This window comes from Musca vetustissima, unplaced genomic scaffold (genome assembly GCF_032173495.1).
Source record: "Musca vetustissima isolate MV318-11 ecotype Yass unplaced genomic scaffold, APGP_CSIRO_Mvet_v1 utg3152, whole genome shotgun sequence".
NCBI classification, from domain to species: Eukaryota; Metazoa; Arthropoda; class Insecta; order Diptera; family Muscidae; genus Musca; species Musca vetustissima.
This window is the reverse complement of record NW_026880211.1, coordinates 63,116-87,855: the sequence shown is the minus strand read 5'-3', so window position 1 is coordinate 87,855 and position 24,740 is coordinate 63,116. Positions and strand designations below refer to the sequence as shown.

Below are 24,740 nucleotides of genomic sequence, written 5' to 3'. Positions count from 1 at the left end.
CTTCTACCACCTCCAATAGCTACACTTGCCCACCTGTCGATAATCATAGTCTCACTGTACCACCTATCGACATAAATATTTTTGCTGGGGATTTCATATCTTGGTCCACCTTCCGGTTGTTGTTTTTATTTGTTTGCAGCGGTTGCCAAAAATGAATTTGACTCTGTGGGAGCAAAGTATCAAAAATAAATCGTCGTTGTCTTCTTGGAAAGAATTGGACGCTTTCCTCACAGAGAGGATACAAACATTGATCTGTCTTGAAAATATCCTCCCCTCCAAAAAGGTATTGTTGTCGCCAAAGAAAACTCTTTCTTTTAACTCTTCTAAGAAGTCACCTTGCAATAGCACTCCACCTAATTCCACCCATAAATTCTTGTCGGTGCAGCATTCAAAATGTGTCACTCATTCTCCACCTGTGAAACCATCATTGAAAATTTCTTGTACCATTTGTGTTAATCGGAGTCATCATCTGCGACTTTGTCCCCAGTTTTTAAAACTTTAATTTGAGGACAAATTTTTGACAGTGAAGAAAAATAAGTGTTGTTTAAATTGTCTTTCCCGTGGTCATGCAGTCAAAAACTGCAAAAGCAAATTTAATTGCAATATCGGCAAACAGAGGCACCACAGCCTTCTTCACCGGCCTCGGACAAATCTAGTCGTTTCTTCCAATCCTCCTCCGGCTTTTACCAAGGTCAGAAGTCGAGGAAATAATTTGTTGTCCTGTTCATCGGAAAACTCTTCTCCGGCTTTAACCAACGTCAAAAGTCGAGCATATAAATCGTCGTACCCGTCTTCGGATAAAAAAGTTGTTCATTCACCGAAACCTATTACTACCCACGATAGTAATGCGCTCTTGGGAACGGCTTTTGTTAATATTGTCCATAATGGTAAAACGCATCCTGCTCGTGCCATTATAGATCCATCATCTCAGGTTTCTATTGTTAGTAAAAAACTTAAAAATGCAATTGGCATTTCGGTTGACTCGAAGAAAGATTCCAAATCCTCCCCACCCTAAGAATTCATCTAAAATTGTTGAAGCAAAAGCACTTGTTCGGTCTAGTGTTAAGGGGAAATTGTTTTCACCTCCACCTATCGACGTTGAAATCTAAAATTCCTTTAGATTTAGCTGATACCTTTGATGGCAGCCCAATAGATTTGCTACTTGGCGCTGATTTGTACCCTAAAATATTGGAAGCTGAACCCCCAAAAATAGTTTTGAATTCGTTATTGGCCCAAAGGTCTATTTTCAGGTACTTACTCACCGGTTCGCTTCCTCCCCTTACTAGCACCTGATATCGCATAAAATGTAAATCGACCATTTGATTAATACTAATATCGTTTACATACACATATTACCCATTTATGAATTTATCACTTACTGAACTAGTAACTTGTAACCTTGAAAGCTCACATGAAATCTGAATTTACGTTCATTTATATCTTTAATAATTCACCATTATTCCAATTTAATATTTAATTGCTACATTGTCGGTCGTAGCAAGGGGGCCGGAATGTATAATTTTGATATGTTCTGACACCACTTCCTGAGCTGGATCAATCACGGATGCTGCATCTCCCCTACACATTCCCCCTGCGGATACCGTAGGGCGCGGATGACCTACCAGAGGGGGAAGTAGTTGTTTTGCTCTCCTTGCTATTTTCACTCATAGGAATATGTATATGTATTAGTAGAAATAGACAAGCGATCATCTGCGATCACAAGAACTCTGACTTCACTTGTCTTGTAGCTATCGAAGAGTTAACTTGGACTCTACTATCAAATAACGTCTACGCGTTATACTAACAGGCCTCTGTCGCCGCCACCATAAATTACACAAGGTAATTTATTTATTGTAATAGGAAAAGAGCCTCCAATAAAACCAATAGAATATTACTAATAATACTTGTGTTTTATTTATTTATATATTCTCTTTTCTGCCTACACCAACACACGCGAATCGCCACTTACACCACTAATTGCTTGGAAGTTCTTGTCGCTCGCAACCCCCCGCTCCCTTGAGTTAAGAAGTTAAGCACCCCCACCACAAACACGGCGAGGGGTAAAGCAAACTCCTCGCCTAAAAAGGATCACTGTGGGGGTGTTGGTTTGGGTTAAGTTGGAAGTTTTTGAAATTCGTACTACTGTGTACATGGTACAATTATAAAAGGTAACAGCAAGTCCCTGCTGATTTGATTCCAACGTAATACTAGTGTCAATATGAATTTGACAAATTATGTTTTTAAAAATCACCCAACAGGAAAATTGGGAACGCATACAATTTGTAATTGTTCTTTATTAAATGTGCTCCCGTATTCAACTTACTCAATCTGCCTGCTGGGAAAGTTTGAGGAAGCAAATCTTTCTTCAAGGAACAACTCGCTATTCCCTGCATTTTCATATGTGTTACACATATATATGGCAATGGCTCAATTATAGGAAAGATGTGGAAGCGATAGAAATATAAATTTGATAGATTTTCATTCATGTTTTTCAATTTTTATTTTGAGGATTCGAAAATATTTCATTTTCAAAATAAAAATAATTTGATGATAGTTTGTTTGTTTACATTTTTCTGTCAAATGAGTTGACACTAGTAGAACTTACAACAACAAATTTCCATGTGGTTGTTGTATCGTTTTTTGTACAACAACACTAGCTGTTACCTTCTATTATTATGCCATGTACTGTGTACTAAATTTGGTACAATTTGTATTGTGGGTGAACCGATAAAGTTTGAATCCTGAAACGTGGATTTAGGATCACTGTGGGTTGTTGGTTTGTGTTAAGTAAGAAATTTTGGAAATTCGTACTACTGTGTACTAAATTTGGTACAATTTGGATTGTGGGTCAACCGATAAAGTTGGAATCCTGAAACTTCGATTTAGGATCACTGTGGGGGTGTGGGATTGGGGTATGTAGGAAGTTCTGGAAATTGGTACAACTATGTACAAAATTTGGTAGAATTTGAATTATGGGTGAACCAATAGTGGTTGGGTGAATTTTGGCACTGCTGTGTTCAAAATTTCGTATAACTGGAATCCTGATCACTGTGGTGGTGTAGGTTTGGGGTAAGTAAGAGGTTTTTGGAAATTCATACTACTGTGTACTAAATTTGGTACAATTTGAATTGTGGGTGAACCTATGGAGTTGCAATCCTGAATCTTGGATTTAAAATCACTGTCGGGGTGTAGGTTTGGGTTAAGCTGGAAATTTCGGAAATTCTACTACTAAATTTGGTACAATTTCAATTGTGGGTGAATTAATAGAGTTGGAATCCTGAAATTTGAATTTGGAATCATTGGTTGAGGAGGGTACTTATGGAAATAATGTGTACTAAATGGAAAATTTGTTAAAATTTGGATTTGGGTGAACCTTTAGAGCTCGAATCATGAAATTTGATACTAAATGGTACTCAAATTTAATTTATTGTCGATATTAATGTGTGGATTGTTTTTTCAGACATATGCAGTTTTATGTAAAAATAAAATAATATGTTAATACATTATTAAACATTTCCTACAATCGCTAACGAAGTTGCGGGCATATGCTAGTTTTAAATAAACTGTCAATTGTTCATCAAATCTGGCAGAATATTAACGATTTTATAGGCACAAAAAACGGATTTTTCAAGACCCTTTGTATGGGAGGTATACCAAATCTTGGTACGATCTCTCCAGTTGTTTTTAGATAAAAATTGCCATTTTGCATTGAATTTGGTTGAAAAACCAAAAAGGGTAAAATTCTCACTATATGGGAGGTATACCAAATCTTTGTCCGATCTATCCAATTTTTTGTGTGTTGTTCTTTTGGCCAATAATAAGCACTTGTACCAAATTTCATCCACCTACGATAACTTCTTCTATTTTTGGCCGCTGTTAATATGAACTCGCGACATAGTGCGTCGAGTAAAAAGTAGCTGAAATATCAAATACAAAGTCCACGTTGTTCTATCGGAGCATAAATATGTAGTGAATACTGATCACATAACTTAAAAAATCCATCGTTTAATCATTTACCCATATTATATTTAAGGATGGAAATTTGTTACTTGTTTGCACCATCAATCTATATTCTTCAATCTATCAAACTTCAATGATCAAATTTCCGGCGAGATTTTTTTAGCATTTGACTCATATGGGGGGTACCCGCGATCAGTAAGCTTTTTTACGTTCCGGATAAAATAAAATTTTATTCGTGAAAATCCATCTTCTATAACGGCGGGACTTACCTGCCAAAAACACGAAATTTGGCAAAACCTGTTTTTAATTAAATTTTCTACGGGTCATTTCGTTTCAATAAATGACCCGCTATGAATTTTGAAAAGAGATGTACGAAATTTTTTTCATTGAGCTGGGCCATCCATGGTTCTTAATGGACCGTATTGAAATAGGTATAGATCGATGTATTTTTTTAGGGTGCACGTTAAAAGCATATGGACTTTTAGGAAATTATTCGCGGATTACGAATAGTCTATATATACATGGATTGGAAAATAAACTTGATTTACCGTGGGGTTTAGATTATGTAGATATTTTTAAATACATTTTTAGGCCGATACATGCCATTAATATAATTACGTAATCTCCTATATTTTTATTATTTTTCTCATATTTCTCGAAAATGTGCAAGTCATCGCGATTTTTATAATATATATACATATACATATTTTACGAAGGAAGCCAATATACGTATTTAGTCAATATAATAAACGGCGTAATTTAAAACAAACAAATTAGACTGTATAACAGTTTGAAAAATTTAAAATATTTTATAAAAATAATTCTGAATACGTATATTTAGTCATAGATATTTATTATAATGTGATATTGTATAAAAACATATACTGTTTGAAAATAATTGGACAAAATGAATATCTGGACCGATTTAAAACAAATTTGACAGACGTTATTTGGTTCCCAATTTGCATGAATCAATATTCGTATTAATGTTAAAAATTCCTTCTAAAGTTATTAGATTTTAATTTCTCCCTAAAATGAGCGAGAACGCTCTGTCGTGACATGGCTAATGTTTTAATATTGGGGATAAGAAAAAAATTTTAAAATTACACCATTTATTATATTGACGAAAAACGGCGATATATGACTTCCTTCGTATGAAGATATAATAATCGCGAAAAGGTTTCACATTTTCGCGAAATATGAGAAAAATAATAAAAATATAGGGGATTTTGTCATTATATTCATGACAAACACCACGATTAATCAAATGATATCAATATCACACAAGTCTGTGTAGTGGTTAGTAAATTTCAGCGACAACAAACCAAGATATTGAGGAAAAATATTTGTTTTTGGTTTGAAAAAAAATTTCATCATATTTATTTTTTAATTTTATACAAAAAATATTAGAAAAAATGTTAGGGTTATTCTTCTATTTTACCCGAATTTCACTGAAAAATTGGCATATATAAAAGGAATAACTTCCGAAAAGTCCATATGATTTTAACGCGCATCCGATTTCGGTGTGCACCTTAAAATAATATGTTAGGGTTATTCTCCTATTTTACCCGAATTTCACTGAAAAATTTACATTTATAAAAGGAATAACTTCCGAAAAGTCCATATGATTTTAACGCGTATCCGATTTCGGTGTGCACCCTAAAATAATACATAGATCTTTACCTATTTCAATGTGGTCCATGAGAAACCATGGATGACCCAGCTCAATCAATTTTTGAGATAAATTGGGTACATCTCTCTTTCGGCGAAAGTTTTTAAAGTTCTGTATTCTGATCCACAAAAAATGCAATTAAATCCGCGATAGTTTCAAAAACATTTTTTGCCAAATTTCGTGTTTTTGGAAGGTCAGTTCCCGCCGTTATAGAAGATGGATTTTCACGAAGAAAATTTTATTTCATCCGAAACGTAAAAAACCTTACTGATCGCGGGTACCCATATCATTCAAATCACAGATCTAAAAATTTGGCCCGAAAAATAGGTTTATTGAAATTTGATTTTGTAGGCTTCTAATTTTACTTTGACACGAAGACCGTGAAATGAGTGGCTTAGTCACAAATCGATAGAGAACATACAAAATTGGTTCGCCTCAACCTGTTTTACACATTTTTTTGCCATTAAACTAGACGCAGCTTCCACGCATATAAACTTAGGAGGTCAATATCATGAAAAGTTTGCAACCACAGATCAATAAACCCAAAACTTTTCACTTTTTATACCCTACACAACTATGTTGTCAGGGTATTATAGCTTTGTGCAGCCCCAAGAGTTTGTAACGCCGCAAAATATTGGTCCTAGACCCACCTTTAAGTATACCGATCTTCATATCTCGACTAGCTGAGTCGATCTAGACATGTGTGTCCGTCCGTCTGTCCATTATAATTTGTAAACACGATACAGGCCACAGTTATGGACCAATCTTCACGAAATTTTGCATGTAAACACGGTTCAAATTCAGATGAAATGCTGTCGATTTTTCTGGTTCCTCCATTGCAATTATGATCCGAACATCGTGAAATTTTACATGGAGAAGTGGTTCGGGCCAAAGAATAAGCATGCATGTTTTGATAAAGATCGGTCAATATTTGGCGGGTCAAATGGACCCTGACTTTTGTGTGAAAAATTACGAAATTTGGATTCTATGGCGTATATATTTGCTCCTAAAGTACATAGACCCGAGAAGTTGATAGTACATCCAAGAGGAGTGGCTGACTTTTAAATTGATATCAATTATATTATCGTATGTTCTCGGATGTGGGAGTTACACATAAATATTTACAAGTGCTTACGTAATCATATATATGGTCGGCCCCGTCCGACTATACTGCTCCGCTCACTGGTTTTCATATACTTAAGTAATTCCCGAGTTATAAAGGGGTGAACCTCGGCTTCAGCTATGTTAAAAAATTGGCTATATTGCCCATATATAAAAACCAATAGTAAAAGGTTGCCTACGAACGAAGAATTCGGAGCCTTCGGAAAAACTATAAAATTCTTCACGCTTCTCCATATTTTAAGCACAAAGATAAAACATATTTGTGTACAAAATAAATATCATATGTAATAACTAAAGCATTTTTAAGAACATACCATCAATATTATTTCTTTCACATAATTTATCTTTCAGAATGTCCTGACAACTGTTGGAGTCTTTTACCATAAATGCGTTGAATGTAGTCCTTTTTATGGGGATACTCAAGCTTTGGCCTTTTTTGTGAGAAAATCTATATGGAAATTTTTTGCATTTAAACTTAGTTTTGCTGTACGTAATAGAACCTCTCATATATCGTGAACGTCTCGCTCTCTCGTGCGCTTGTAGTAATGTAACACAATTAACCAGATGTGATTTTTCCTCGTTCAATCTGCACTCGTTTTTGTGTTCATCAATACATATATTATTGTTATAAATGAGATTTTGATACGACAGGGGCCTCTTTTGCAAAAAGTCGGGCGAACGCCAAATATATAAATTATAAGGTAAAAGTTTACGAGCAACAAGAATTCTATCCATATACACATATTCACTGAGTTCAATATTACATAGTTCGCTTTTTAGCATCCTAAGAGTGCGCATTACGGGATCCACTAGTTCTTTGATCACATTACGTTTCTGCACTTGAAGAGTTTTACGGTACAAATAGCTTAATTTGTGAGCCAATTCCACATATAAAATATATAGTTCAGATAGTATTCTGAACGATGTGACAGGTTCAACGATTGCATCTCTCTTTTTCAATACATTTTGGCGTTTTATTAAATGGTCAATATTATGTTTCGCAGACACCCAAATTTTGTAATTAAAATCGAATGACATTATAATTTTCCAATGTTATATACCAAAATTTAAAAAACTTATAATAAATGATTCGATTGTCAAACACATTTATAGGTCCCATACACTACCCAGTAGTTCGAGTAACTTATTACCACATCATTCCCTAGACTGGTGAATTTAACATGGGTATGTCATTGGGGAAGCCAGTCTATTAATTGGGTAGATGCCACTGTTAAGTTAGTACATACGTAACAAGGCATACCTTAGCAAAACCCTTGACCACAAATTAACGTGGAATAGGAATGTTGAGGAACGCTCTAAGAAAGGACTAATAGCACTCTACTTCTGCAAGCACTCCATAGGTAAGAGCTGGGGACTAAGACCAGAGATCATACACTGGTTTTATGCGACGGTCGTACTCTCCATTCTTACATATGGATGCCTTGTGTGGTGGCAGGGGTCAACAAAAAGATACTGCTGGCTAAAATTAGCTAAGTACAGCGATTAGTGATTATGTTTCCTCTCATAGAGACATTTTTTATAGTAGGGAATCCTGGACTAGTGGCTCCTTACCTCTGCCAGGTCTGTAATTTTTCACAGACGGACCAAAGATTTGTTTGTTTTTTTTTCGTGAAAACAAACCACGCGTATTCTCTCCCAATTTAAATCTGCCGTTTGTTATGCATAGGCGGAGGAGTAACACACAAATACCAATGCAAGTAATATGAGCATCACTGATCTACGGCGAGGTAATCGGCAACATATGGTCAAGAGAGCATGGTTGCAGAATCTCGAAAACAATCTGGCCTGAATTCTCTCGCCGAAGAACTTATTCGCTGTTGTCACATAAAAAGAGAGAGATCAAAATCATTGTGGGGATCATAACAGGTCACTGCAAGATTAGATCCCTCACTTCGAAATGGGATTCCAACGGAGAGGATTACTGTCGTCTGTTTGAGTACGAAGAGGAGATAGAAACAATTGAACATATCCTTTGTAGATGTCCATCGCTGAGTGGCAGAAGACACAAACAGTTTTAAAAATATGAAATTGATAATCTAGCTTTCTTCTCCAAAATAGATCCTAACCAGATCCTAGGCTTTGTCAAAAATCTGGCATGGCTAAAATAACCATCTTCTAGGCTCTCCAACTATTTTCCCCTCTCTTATATTCTCTCTTCATTTCCCTTTTCTTTTCAGATATCAAGGATGATCACAGTGGAGTGTCTCTGAGTGAACAATTGTAAGTAACAACCGTACATCCTTAACCTTACCTACGTATAGGGTAAACGCACCTAATTCCGGCATGTACCAATAGTCGGCATATGTTTTATATAACTTCAAATAACTAAAAAATCCTATAAATAAATATGAAAAATACCTTTAATAATCCTCAATAACACTGCAACCTATCTCTGTATAAAATTTAAACGAGCTAAGTTTATTTATTCAGTCAAAACTTGGCATTTGGTCAATGAGGTTTGTCAACACTAGCGATTATTCATGTTTCTTAAGAAGAAATTAGTGGGCATGTCAATTTCAAAAGACTTGTAATTATATTAAAATTATATATTTTTAAAAGGATCTTCTTCGTAATTGTAAAGAACATAGAGGAGAATACTTTAGAATTTAAAATCATTAAAAATATTTGTATTTATGATATTTTTTTCGATGCCGCCCTTAGGAACAAACATTTTTAGTCGGCATATGGGCAAATAATAAGCACCTTTTCGATCATTTTGGCTCAAAATTGAAAAAAATGTTAAATAAGTGCTCTAAATAACGACTAATTTATAAAAAATCAGTTTTAAGTGGTTTTACATAATGCACGACATTGTTTAATCTTAAATTTGTTAACCTCCGAAATGCCTTATTTAGCAATGCCGAGAATTGGATAACAGGTTCCCAAAGTCGGCAACATGTTTTATAATTGTAATATTTTAATAAATAATATTATTTTTTCTAACTTTTTCAATACAACACTGATGGAAACTTCCCATAGTAATAATTTATTATTGCAAATAGCAGAAAAATCGATAAAATATATAATTTTTGTTTAACTAAAATGCGACATGTCGACTATTGGAACATAACATGCCGACAAGTGGAAAAAAGTGCCGACTATTGGCACAAAGGCACTATTTTACATAATTTTTAATTTAATGTACTTTAATACAAATTAATTAAACAAATTTGTATTCCATCGTGGAGTAAACAAAATTTCGAAACAGATGAACCTAAATACAATATTGTGGAAAACATGTACTTGGAATGGTGAAATGTTTAAAAAGCGAAAATTCTTAAAGTGCCGACTATTGGTGCACTTACCCTATACAGCAAATTAGTTATTATACGGGATTTACATTAGATCTTTTTACCGGGTTAACCTACTTTATGACGATTTATTTGGCATATATTCAAAGGAATTGAAAATTTAAACCCACTGGGTTAACCAAATCCGGTTCAATGTAACCGACCTTTTATGATAGTTTTGAAAATATTTTGTATACAAGTTTTACTTTATATCTATATTTATTCGGTATTTTTGACAAATTACATAATATTTTGCAACGACATTGTTTAACCTTATCTGTTATTTATATAACACCGCTATCGAATCTTCTTTCATTGTATAGAATACCCGTAGTCCTTCGATATGTGGGCAGCGCTTCGATTCGAGACTTTTGAAAGACGTCTAACTATACCTGAAATGAATATAATTCAGTAGAATACTAAGGTTCGCCTTTATTGCGCCTTCCCTTTATATATATCCAATATACATGTCCGACTCTTTTGAATAATTGCGATTTTAAAACGAAATTTGTTATCCATCTCTAATCGTTCACTCGAATCTCAAATCAAATGGTAACAAATTTTGTACCATTTAGTACACATAATGACGGAATTTTCAAAAATATCAATGCTGCGCTCCAACTGTGATATTAATTCGAAATTTCAGAATCGCAGCCCTATCCGTTCACATAAAAACAATTTGTAAAATATTTGGTACTATTTAGTACTCTTTGTTTCTATAATTAAGAATTTCCTAAATTATATGAAACCTACACTCCAAAAGTAATTTTAATTCAAAAATTCTGGAGACCCGCTCCAACCGTTCACACATAATCAAGTTGTACCAAATATAGTACCATTTAGTACACACAAGTACTATGCTTTCATATCTCAATTTTATAGTTCAACAGGAAGCATTATTCCAAATTTTAAGGTTCGAGCTCTCTCCGTTCACCCTAATCCAAATTCTAAGTCTAGTGCCGTTTAGTATTTTTCGTTCACATAAATAAGAATTTGTAAAGATGTCTCTCTACCTCAATCTTCAACAGCAATCTTAATTCCAATTGGCGGCTTTGCAAATTCAAATATTTGGGCTAAAATTTGACTGCAAGGTTCTTCCAAGACAATATGCGTTGAAGATATATTTGTGCCGAGTATTATTATTGGATTATTATTTTTATAATTAATTGTGCGTGGGTCATTTTTGTAAAATGATTTCATAATTTACTCTCAAGTGAAGCATTAATTGAATGGAGCCATTTGAAATATTTCACAAAAAAATCGAGCGTCGACAACGTAAATTACTTGTTGGATTTGTAAAATGTGGGACATTCATTCATCAAATGTGAAATGGAGCAACGTAAAATAGTTTGCTATATAGGGGCTTTCAGTGGTTCAACTTTACCTAAATGTCCGAAGACGATTTGTTAGTGGTTTCTCAAAATTTTGATGTTCAACGGTGTCATTAACGGACACGCTTGAGAATATGTACTCCCAAACTTCAAAAGGCAAAATAATCCTTAGAATCTTTCGAGAATATTAAGATTTTCATTTTTTCTAGTCCAGTTCTTTTAAGCCCAGATTTCTCTAAGTCATTCTTTGTGCAATGTGTTGCATCAAATTTATAAGAGGAAAGATGTTCTGTTCCTGGTTGGCTTTGCTGGTATGCCGGGTGAGGGTGGTTCTTACCAACCAAGGAACATTTTGTCTGAACTTAAAAACTAGATCATACCGGGCTTTTTCATATGTCAACATAAAAACATAAGAAGACAAATAAGAAAGAACAAGTGAAAAAGCGTTAAGTTCGAAATTTGTAACCCAATAAGAACATATTGTACCAAATTTCAGCGAATTCGTTTTAAAAACGTGCTTAAAGCCCCCAAAATACCGTATATTGGGGGCACCGTTATATTGGGTCTACCAGAAAAAGTGGACTGAACCCAAAAATACCGAAAATTGGGGTGCCCTTATATGGGGGCCACCCGAAAAAATTGACCTATATTTATAATTTTTAGCGGAGAAATTTGGTACCCAATAAGAACCCATTGTACCAAATTTCAGCGAATTCGGTTCAAAAACGCGCTTAAAACCCCCCAAAACACCGTAAATTGGGGAGTACCGTTATATGGGGGCTACCAGAAAAAGTGAACCAATATTTATAATTTTTAGTGAAGCCATTTAGTACCAAAAAATAACCCAATGTACCAAATTTCAGCGAATTCGGTTGAAAAGCCCACTCAAGAAATCTAAAATATCGAAAATTGTGCGGTACCCTTATATGGGGGCTATGCCTAAACGTGGACCGATATATCCCATCTTTGGACTTGACCTGCCTGCAGACAAAAGGCGAATCTATGCAAAATTTTGGCGATATATCTCAATTCCTTCAGAAGATAGCGTGAATACAACAGACGGACGGATGGACATGGCTACATCGTCTTAGAATTTTACTCTGATCAAGAATATATATACTTTATACGGTCGGAAATGAATATTTCGATGAGTTACAAACGGAATGACAAAATTAATATGGCCTTCATACTATGGTCGAGGGTATTAAAAAAGAATATTTGAAGAAGGACTATATTCAACCTGGAAACCGTAGTTTCCCCGACGGTTATCCTGCCGAAGAAACTCCCACCCACCGAGATTTCAATCTCTCCATGACACCACGCTGTGTCCCTAATTCAACCTACCCTGTCCTCTCCTTTCCTCATCCCTACCACCTTCCTACAATTCCTCATCCATACAACTCGTCGTTGTCGTAAACAATAGGAACAATTTATATCATAAAAAATTATCATTATATCAATTTTTTGCACTCCAGTTAATAATTTCCAGAAAATTTAGCTTATATTTTTATACCCTCCACCATAGTATGGAAGGTATATAAATTTTGTCATTCCGTTTGTAATTCATCGAAATATTCATTTCGAACCCTATAAAGTATATACATTCTTGATCAGGGTAAAATTCTAAGACGATCTAGCCATGTCCGTCCGTCTGTTGTAATCAGTGTTCGTAAAAAAACTGTTCCGGAGCACAACGAAATTCGTAGTGTAAGGAACACAAAAAAATCGTAGTGTACCGCGGTCGGAACACTAAAAAATTGTAGCGTACCGCGGTCGGAACACTAAAAATCTTAGTGTTCCATTTGGCGGAACACTAGAAATCGTAGCGATCCACTTGGCGGAACACTTAAAATTATAGTGTTCCATTTGTCGGAAAACAAAATGATGTATTTATCGTTTATTTTTGTATGAATACAATTTATATTTTTATTTCTTTTCAATATATTTAATAAATACAATATCTTTTTATATTTGTATTTGTTTATATTTTATTAAAAAATGGTAATATTATATTAACATCAACAGTTTAACATAATAAATATTTTGTAACTAAAAAAGGGCGTCTAGTGCCAACTCATAACTGAAAATTCCATTGAATTGCATTTTGGGTTATAATCGATTGCGCTGATCGGAAATATGAAATGGTACCTTTATGTGGTCTTGTAATATTTATCCCAAAATCATAAAACTACTTTTTTCATATCCGCGTAACTTGTACACTTCTTTTCATGAATAAGCAGTTAATAATCACCAAATTTTGAATATTTTTGATAAAATTTCCTAAAAGTATGAATAATAGATGCAGGTATAATTTTTTTAAGAAAAAAATATTCATACTAACATTTTACAAGGAGATCTCCTAATTAATGGGAAAAATCGTGTTTTCTGTAAATGAATGAAAATTTTATCCAAAGCTGTATAATTTTGTCACAAAAACTGGCCAAAATACCTACATTTTGTAATTGCAAATAAAGTTATATTCATTTTTATTTTTTTATTATTTGATCTCATTTTACCTCAAAAAACAAAACAGACGTGTATGGTACACTACCAGTACAGTTCAAGTAAGTGGAACGCTACGATTTGTATTGTTCCGACCAGTGGAACACTACGATTTTTAGTGTTCCGAACAGTGAAACACTAACATTTTTAGTGTTCCGACCAGTGGAACACTAACATTTTTAGTGTTCCGACCAGTGGAACACTAACATTTTTAGTGTTCCGACCAGTGGTACACTAAAAATTTTAGTGTTGCGACCAGTGGAACACAACGATTTTTAATGTACCGCAGTCGGTACACTACGATTTTTTAGTGTACCACTGCCGGTACACTACGGTTTTTAGTGTACCGCTGTCGGTACACTACGATTTTTTAGTGTACCGCAGTTGGTACGCTAAGATTTTCGTTGTGCTCCGGAACAGTAACGCTAAAAATATTTTTAGTGTTTGTTTACCGGTACAGTACGTTATTTTAGTGTACCTATCCACCTTGGTACGGTACAGAACACTATGGAACGGTACCATAATGTTTATTTTCGAACGCTGGTTGTAATCACGCTATCTTCTGAAGGAATTGAGATATGGTGCTGAAATTTTTCATAGGGTTGTCTTTTGTCTGCAGGCAGCTCAAGTTCAAAGATGGGATATATCGGTCCACGTTTAGGCATCGCTCTCATATGAGGGTACCCCCCAATTTTCGGTACTTTGGGGTTCTTACGCGCGTTTTCAACCGAATTCGCTTAAATTTACATTAAGTTCTTATTGGGTACTAAATTTCTCCACAAAAAATTATAAAAAAAAATTTTCTGGTGCCCCACATAACTGTACCCCCTAATTTTGAGTATTTTCTGAGTCTTGGTCGTAGTTTTCCACCGAATTGGCTGTAATTTAGTATTTTGAGTTCTTAATAGGCACCAAATCCACTTTTTCTGGTAGCCCCCATATAACGGAACCCTACAATTTACGGCATTTTGGGGGTATTTTTAAGCGCTGAAATTTGATACAATGGGTTACAAATTTCTTCTCTAAAAATTATAAATATAGGCCAATTTTTTCGGGTAGCCCCCATATAAGGGCACCCTCAAATTTCGGTATTTTGGGGTTCTTGAGCGCGTTTTTCAACCGAATTCGCTGTAGTTTGGTATTTTGTAGTCGCATATTGTAACAAATCTTCCTAGCAAAATTATTAATATTAGCCCCCTTTTAGGGGTAGTTCCAATATAACCCCCTTCAATATTAAAATAGTTAGCAGATTAGTTCCGTGTGTAGGGATTGTCCCCATATAGGCGTATTCTACCATAGTATAGGGGATAGTCGTTACTCGAAATAGTCAGTTTTACCAAATTATGGAATTTTAAGACGATTTAGCCATCGGTTGTAATCATTCCGCTTTCTAAGGAAATCGTGATTAAAAACTTGAACCTGACTGTTCAAAATACTTTGAACAGAATTTTGTATTACGGAAGATTTGATCGTTGGAGTGTTTTAAGATAAGGGTCTAAAATCCCACATGGAACGTTGATTAGACTGTTGTTGTTGGTGGTGAGATTTTATGACGCACACGGTGGGAAAACTCTCCACAGATCAAATTCTATTATTTGAACAAACAGTTTATTGATAAGTATTTTGTGTTTGAGATTAGGTTAAGCAAGTGTTATTTAAATAGAACCTAATGAAAATATTTTAAAATAAAATTAGTGCCTTACAACCACTCAGATAGAACGGCCGGGAGTACCGTGTCGTGTCTTAATATATTATACAGATGAGCTGCGGCTGTCTGTATATTTTTATCATATTTGGTCCTTCGCAAAAATTGAGTAAGAGACTCAATTGAACCAGCAAAGGGAAAATTATAAAAAAATACTATAGCAATTTTGAGTGAGAAGCTCAAGAATTGCTAGGTTTTCTGTTATACGAGGTGAACAGTTTTTTATTAAAAAAAAATAAAATAAGATGGTGTTGGAATTTTCCACAGAGTGTTGGAAAAAAAGACTTGATGAGAAGGAAAGAGCGAGAATGTACAGGCGGTTTAATCGAGACACACAGGAGTTAAACGCCATATGTGCATATTTAACGAAAAGAATACCCTTCCGGCCAGAAGGTCTACTAAAGGAATGGGTGAAGTTTATTAAAGACAAGTTGGCTGAACTGAAGCAACTTGCAATCGAAATCAAGGATGAAAATATAACAGCAGATCTGGAGAAGGTGACCCAAACTTGTGAAACCATTTTGATGGAAGTAGATGGCATCCAGCGGGATTATCTGGAATTCTATTGTCCGGTCTACGCCAAGAATATGGAAATATATGATTTCGCATTGGAGGAAATATACAATTAGCCGACTACGTAACACATATACTTTGATGTAAAGGAGGAGCTGCATAATAAGCTAGAATCATCCAACGACATTTTGGTGCCCCCGGCAAGCCCTCACTGTAGAGGAAATTTAATTACAAAAGACATTTATGGAGACAGTCCACTGAAGAAAAAACATGAGTTAGAAACAGATGACTACGAAAAGCAGAAGCAAGAAGAATAGCAGAATCTATGGACCAGCTTAAGAAAAAGGAAGATTACGGAACGGATTTTAGAAAACAAGAATTAGATCTCGTAAATGAAGAAGAAAATGGTGATGTTGTCTACATGAATGTAGAATCCAAGGAAGAAGTGACGTTTGGGGTTAAAAAGGAATGCAGTTCACTAGTCCCCGAAGGTAATTTAGATTTGGTTCAATTTAATCACTTCTCCAGGTTTAGAAAGATGTTGGCACATAATAAATCATACAAAAAAAAACAGAAAAAGCTGTAGTCAAAATTGAAAACGATGAAGAAAGCCGCAAAGAAGTCAAAGGTGTGCATGATCGCGGGAAGATAACTCCAGTTAATAAAGAGTGGAAGGAGAAATCGCCACAGAGAAATGGTGTTGCCTGGAGGATAAAAGTAGTAGACGAAGGTGGAGGAAGTGCTTATCGAGGTTCCATAGAAAATTGGCTGCGACGAATGGTGGGTGCTGTTACCTAGAAGCTGATATTATTTATTATTTCCCTAATTATAGTATACAATAGTTTATTACTGGTAATAATTAATATGTACAGTATTTTTCGGTTAATTGACCCTACGGTTAATTGGTTTCCACGCTTAATTGGACCACATGATGGGGCAACAAATATTTCATAGGAAAATACATGTAAATTTTCTCGGATAATTAAACCCTATTTTAGTTGATTTAAAAACCACCACAAGGAATCAATCTATTTAAAAATAAAATAAATGTTGTATTTGTCATCCCTTTGTGAGTGGTCAGCATGTTCAAAATGCTTTGAACAGAAATTCAATTTGTCGGCTCTTCTTGCCAGTCGTCAGCATGTTCAAAATACTTTGAACAGAATTTTGTATTACGGAAGATTTGATCGTTGGAGTGTTTTAAGATAAGGGTCTAAAATCCCACATGGAACGTTGATTAAACTGTTGTTGTTGGTGGTGAGATTTTATGACGCACACGATGGGAAAACTCTCCACAGATCAAATTCTATTATTAGAATAAACAGTTTATTGATAAGTATTTTGTGTTTGAGATTAGGCTAAGCAAGAGTAGTTTAAGTAGAACCTAATGATAAATATTTTAAAATAAAATTAGTGCCTTACAACCACTCAGATAGAACGGCCGGGAGTACCGTGTCGTGTCTTAATATATTATGCAGATGAGCTGCGGCTGTCTGTATATTTTTATCACTGACTATAATGAAATATATCGGCCAGCATTTACGCATCTCCCCCATATAATTATACCTCCTGACGACGATTGTATATTCTACCATGAGTTATTAGTATCAGTCCACGCTTTGGAGTTTTCATTAAAAATTGCTGAAATTTGTATTTGATGTACACAATAGTTTACAAAAACCGGTTTGTAGAATTATCGCTATAGGCTCACTTTTTGGTATGTTCCCTACGTACATATTCATTTCAAGTATTTGTCAGAATACCTATGGTAGAGGGTATCCAAAGTTCGGCCCGGCCGAACATAACGCTTTTTCACCAAGAAGCAGCCAGTTTGCTTCGACAGAAACGAAGGCCGTCTAAATTATATGGTCCCTAACCCTTGCTTAAGGTCCACTCCGAGTTAAAACAAAGAACAACGAACATCAGATAACCACTAATTACCAATCAACTATTAATCAAATAAAATAAATATTTATTTAGAATTACAACGGATATGATTATACATTCATACAGCATTCGGAACCAGGCATCATATCGGGATGATGATCTATTCGAAAAGGACAGATTCTTTTCCTCTGTGCCAGGAAGAGAAAGTCATGTCATTAAGGATTTATTTGACATATATGCAAAGGAATTAACAATTGAAACCCACTAGGTTAACGTAATCCGGTTAAATGTAAACGTACTATTACTTGGATTTTCTTCTTGGCGTTTTTTTTTTTTTGTTTTTCTGATACTAAACATATTGTCTATTGTTAATGATTGTGCTATGATTCTCCTTATTTTCAATAGCAAACAGCGACGCACCCCACAAATTTACAGTCATCACCGATTATTGCAGTCTGCAATGGCTGATAATCAAACCATCCAAATAGATGATTGCCAAAATGGAGTGGAAAACTTCAAGATTATAAATTCTCAATTCAACAACATTTGTCTTATGAAAGCAATGGCAAGAAGTACTTTTATACATTTTTCTCGTTGAGGAAGTTTTTTTTATAAATTTGGCAATTCAGACATTGGAAACCAAATTACGCCAGAAAAATTAAGTCTTATTCTATATAGTTCGTTTTTTATGTTAGCTTACTGTCTTTTCTTTTTTGAAGCTTTCAATGAGTAAATCTCAAACGATTTAATGTCATTTATTAACGATAAAAATCGTTGTTGTATAAGGTAATAATTTTAGTTATGAACCCATATTGCCGACTTAACATGAAAAGTCAGGAGAAACAAAAAACAGAGATAAAATTCGACTTAGCGCCTTTACTCATCATTACAAAACCGCAGCAACAAATGAGATAATTGTAGATTTTTTATTAAATCGATGTATTTTTACTTATTGAACATGTCTCAATTTCTAGAAAAAGTGGACTTATTGTCATTTCACGTTAAAAAAGCGATATATGATTTCGGATGTTAATCGTGTCATTAGCATAATCCATAAATCCTTTGACACTAGTATTACTTACAAAAACAAATTTCCATTGTTTGTTGTACACTTGATGTTGCCTTATTTTATTATACCATGAGTCGTCACATACAAAATGTGTGTTTTTTGGGAAATACAAATATATTCTAAAATCCATTTGTTTCATGGCATAATATAGGAAGTCTGGAATTCATATATCAATTTCAAATAATACCATGTTCTGACGAACATTCGAACAACATTGTTCGCTCTGAAATGACTCGAGTCTTTCTCGGCCAATGTCTGTCACCCTAGCCAATTGTGCAATTACGGCTACAATAACATGAACATGAATTAACACGTTCATAAAACACTATTCTTAATTCATGTCATCAGAATTTGTTTCTTTTTTTCAAATTTGTTGGTTCTTATTTTACACCGAAATTTCAAGTTCTTGGTGTGCATTATCTATGAATTTAAATAGAAAAACTTATTCTCTCTCCTCCTGAATATAGTAAGAAACCATAGTTACTTACTATAAATTCATGTTGTTCATTTTTTTCTGAAAATTCTTGTTAATAAATTCTTAAATAATTTTTGTATTATCTCAATTCATACGTCTCATATCAAAAACACTTGAGTTGATTTATACGCTAATTAGAATTCTATAAATAGAAAGGCATCGGAAGTAGTAGGAAACTGAATTTGTTTCCCCTACACGAATAAAAACTTATCATTTTTATATTTTTCATTCATCAATTTCATTCTAAAAAAAATTTTAAATTTTAGAAAATTTTAAGGATCCATTTTCAACTTAATTTTGTACATGAACGTGCACATATAACAGGTAGATGCAACTTACCGATACTATTACAGAGAATTCATATTTTTACACAATTTAATTCATAATTTATAAGAAAATATATTGACCAAAATTTCCGACATTGTCGTTCATAATTATTTTCATTTCATTTATTAATTTACTTCATTGTAATATAAAAAAGCCAACATGGCCAAAAACTTATATTAACTAAATACAGTACCCAAAAAATACAAACTTATTAACAATAACTTAAATCTTTATATATACTTTTTAGCAATAATACAATCAGAAATTCAATGAAAATAACAAATATAATAATCCTACAACAACGTCCAACTCCCTGTGATTTACTATTATTAAGAATAGCAAAGCAGGGACAAAAAAGACGGTGGAAAACAATAAAAAAGCATATCCTAATATTCACTCTTAACCCATGAAGAACGAAATTAGAAACTCACAACATTGAAAAACCTACAAGGCAGAAGAAAAAGAAAATTAATTAAAAAAAGAAAAACCTGACTAAATTTAACAGTTCAGCAAGATAAACTTATTAATATAATTATGGCTCTCCAGCCATATCATAGACAAAAATGATTTAAATACAATGAACCAACAAATAGCAATACGAATAATTAAATGACTTCTCACCTATAGACGACGAAAACCTCGGATAAAGTAGCTGAGGATTCCGAGATGATCTACAAAACACAAATTTAGAACGAAGTGGAGAGCTAAAATTCTTCATAATCCCATAAAGACACTGGAGCACACGACAATCAACATATTTTTCAAAAGGCAAACCAAGGAAAACCTCAACAAACTGAGAAACATCTTCTCTTCGACGTTAGCAATACACAAAACGAACAATAGAAGTAACAATACTAAGAACACGTTGAATTTGGCAAGAAGGAGCACCAGAAAGTACCTCCAAACAATAGTTTACATGCGACATCAACAGCGACGATGCAACTCTTTTCCTAACATGCAAGGGTAAATATACCTGCAGACAGTACAATCATCGAAGTTTAAGCCTCACACACAAGAGCAGCTTATCAACATGCGGCTTAAAGCCTAACTTACTGTCAATATATACACCTCATCACGTTAACAATATCAACTGACATAGAATTAACGCAAACACAGGGCATAGAGTCATTGTTAGTATTATTAAAAATCACAGCTTTGGTTTTATTCCAATTAATAGTGAGACCATTAGAAGTTATCCACGCAGAGAAGGACGCCAAACAATAATTAACTAATGTCTCTAATTCAAGTACACACGCACTCCTTACAAAAAGATGGACATCATCAGCATACAAGAATAAACTACATCTGCTATCAAATATTGAATCAAAAATATCATTAACAAACATAATAAGCAATAGTGGTCCAAGGAACTCCACTCTCTTGTGGAACTCCACAATGAACACTACGAAGATTAGATCTCTCTCCATTGTGTTCAACAAATTGGTATCTCCCCATCAAATATAATGACAACAACTTGCACACCTATGGAGAAAACCCAAACTTGAACTCCAACTTCTCAAGCAACATAGCATGATCTATCGAATAAAATGCCTTTGATAAATCAAGACCAACAAGAACGCCAACATCAGAAGTGTTAAACACATCTCTAATAAGGTCAGTGAGACACAACAAATGTGCTGTAGTGCTATATCCACGTCTAAAACCACCAATCTACTCAAAAGTTTACGGTCCTCCAAGAACTCAAAATAGTCTCCTTAATAATATATTCCACAACTTTAGATATACCAGGTAAAATACTTAAAGGACGCCAGTTCGCAAAATCGTACCTTTCCATTTTTTTAGGACAGGTACTACACGAGCAACCTTCCATGTCTGCGGGAATTTAGAAGTCATGAAAATAGTGTTTACAAAATGCAAAAATTGAGATGAGATATAAGGGAAAATCTGTTTGAAAAATTTAATAAGCAACCCATCAACGCCAACTGCACCCAATTTGACCTTACTCAATGCATTCACAACATCATTCATAAAAATGCAATAGAACCGGAAAACACCATCAGTACTACGAGCATTATTATGTAAATGCTGACTGCCACCAATTGATTTAAATCAAAAGAGGGAAGCTCATTACAATCATCCATACATCCAAATGACCGAAGTGATTTCCACAACTGGCAATTATCCATACGACCGAAAAACTTATTGTAAAATTTCCTTCTTTCATTGCGCATAACAGCTTTGCAACGGTTCCTATAAAAACGGTAAATTCGTCTGCTATTATCAGATGGTCGTCGACGCCACTCAACATATGCAAGGTCTCTCAAAGTCCGAACAGAGTTCACCACATCAGATTTTAGCCAAGCATCATCTTTGGGCCTAAACCGGCGAGTAACCAAAGGAACAAATGTATACAAGTTATTGAAAAGTGAATCGAATAAAGCAGGCTGGCAGTTAACATCACACGTACAGAAAATTTGACTAAAATCAAAGTTGTTTAAAACATTAAAAAATCCAATCCAATCTCTATTACAATAATCCCGAAACTCAACAAAAGACTCTTCTATAACAACCGGAATATCAATCAATCCAAAAATTAATGCATGGCGAGAAATACTAGGAGACTGACCTTGGGATGTAAGCTTCAAAATCAAAGGATCACTTACCATTCAAAAATCAATCAAAGACGTAGAATCATGAGCCAAATCATAATGTACAATGGTCAAACCTAATGATTCACAAATATCCCTCATTTGTCTAGAATTAGAAAAAGAAAATAAATTGCAATTGAAATCCCCGAGCACAACGACATTTGCATACATATCAAAAATGCTCTCATGTATATTACGAAAGGTAATTATATCGCCACGGGGAAGGTAAACTGCAACTACAAGCAACACAGATGATCCAATACTCAGCTCAATACACAGCAATTCACAAACACCATACTGATCTGATCGAAAAATCACTTTATATGACCATTTGTCACAAATATACAGTGAAACTCCACCACCAACGCGACCAACACGGTCACTGCACAAAAAAGTATACCCGGAATCGCCAGCTTCTTAGAGAAAACCGTAGAATTAAGTCAAGATTCAGAAATAGCAAACACTTTAATACCACTCGCCACAGGCATACACTTTAACTTATCAATCTTGCTATTGTACCTTGATGGACGTATACTCTGACAGTTTAAGTGACCATACGTAAGTTTACTACCAAAGCCGGAAAACTTACTTCTAAAGCACCACGCATCACTAATTATTAGTCCAAGGTTATCATTAAGTGACATCAAATTCATTGAATAGACTGGGGAGCTAAACTATATTACCTAGACTAAGCATACCAAACTAAGAATGATAAAATAAGAAAATATAGATATTATTGAGAAAAAAATAATGCAATAGAGAAAACAAAAATTGCTAACCAGAAATTTAAATTTGTGCCAAGAAAACATAAATAAAACCGAAATTGAGATCAAATAAAATAAAAGTATATATTGCGTAAGCTAGGCATCAGCAGAAGCAGCAAGAACTACACCACCATCACGATCCAATGGAGATACATTCGGCAGCACAGAACAACATTGCGATCTCTCAGCAAATGAAATCAGCTCATGTTGCTCAAAAATAGTTTTAGTACCATCAGATAGCACAACTTCAATCTGAGGATCATCCCCATTTATTAGCCTAATTTTCTTGATTTGTTTCTTTTTGAGTAATCCTCTGCAAGCATAGACCAGTTTAGATGTTGACTTCTTTAGATGATCATTAATATAAACACGGGACTCCAAAACACAGTTCTCCATAACATCCTTCAGCAAAATCCGACCTTTCTTAAACAATTTTCGCACCATTTCATCTCTCTTCTGAATCGAATGGAACTTCACAAGAACTGCTTTACGGTCTGAGATATAACAACAATGATGCAACCATGGTACAATATTACAAGGTAGGGTAACTTGAGGTGAATAACAAAAAAGCAACTATGCACGTGTGGCCTCTTCTACCAAAAATAAAATAAATATACGCAACAAGTGTTTGTGTTTATTTTACATTTTTTTAACACAAAACTAAAAACGCGAAAACTGAATGAAATGTTATAATTTCTTCCCAAAATCCAGTAGGGAATACCATAAAATGTTTGTTTCATCCATAACAAAGTAATTACTTCCAGACGAACGTGTTAAAAACTTTATTTTCATTTCAATTAACCTCGAATATATTTCAATTTATTTTGAATTTATTTGACATTGTATTCAAAACAATACACACACATACACAAAATCTGTATTTTGATTTGATGGAACAAGCCACCTTGAGAAAAAATTCTAATCAGTTGGTAGTTGTGCCCTACCTTGTAATAATTATACCATGGATGCAACTCTAAAAGAGTCAACTGCACATCACAAAATTTAGCTAGCACAATAAATTGCCGCCCACGATCAGTAATGTTGCTTGTTAGACCTCTAATGATAATATTCGTTCTATTGAGTCTACGCTGAAAAATATTTTTGTTTTTATAAATTTCAAGCCAATTCAAGCAATCCACTATTGTCGAATAAAAATCACACGATATCGAAATTCATAATCAGACCCCTGTTTTTTATTTGACCATCTGTTATATTAATCTAGTAATATACATGGCATAATTCTACGAGGTAGTCTCATGCAGTCATATGTTTCCAATTTTTTCATAAATTTGCTTTTGGCAGTATTCAGCTTTCTAAATTTAAATGAAAATATCTTCCTTCGAAATGTACGTATATTATTTGTTCAGTGGCAAAATTGCTAAATAATTTGTATTTATATTTTGAAGTTCCCTTCCTCTAAAACGTATACATATATATAAGTTGCAACAACCATGTTCAGCTCTAGAAAATATATTTTTTTGGTTTATTTAGAT

At 34.3% G+C, this 24,740-nt stretch overlaps 1 protein-coding gene across 1 annotated transcript in view; it reads right to left on the bottom strand.

Moving 5' to 3' along the window:
* Positions 1 to 7,792, bottom strand: part of LOC133325680 (IQ and AAA domain-containing protein 1-like) — a 52,375-nt gene extending 44,583 nt beyond the window's left edge. The window contains exon 1 of the mRNA XM_061534405.1: positions 7,069 to 7,792. Coding sequence (XP_061390389.1) covers positions 7,069 to 7,792 — 724 coding nt within the window. The remainder of the gene's footprint in view (positions 1 to 7,068) is intronic.
* Between the last annotated feature and the right edge of the window lie 16,948 nt (positions 7,793 to 24,740).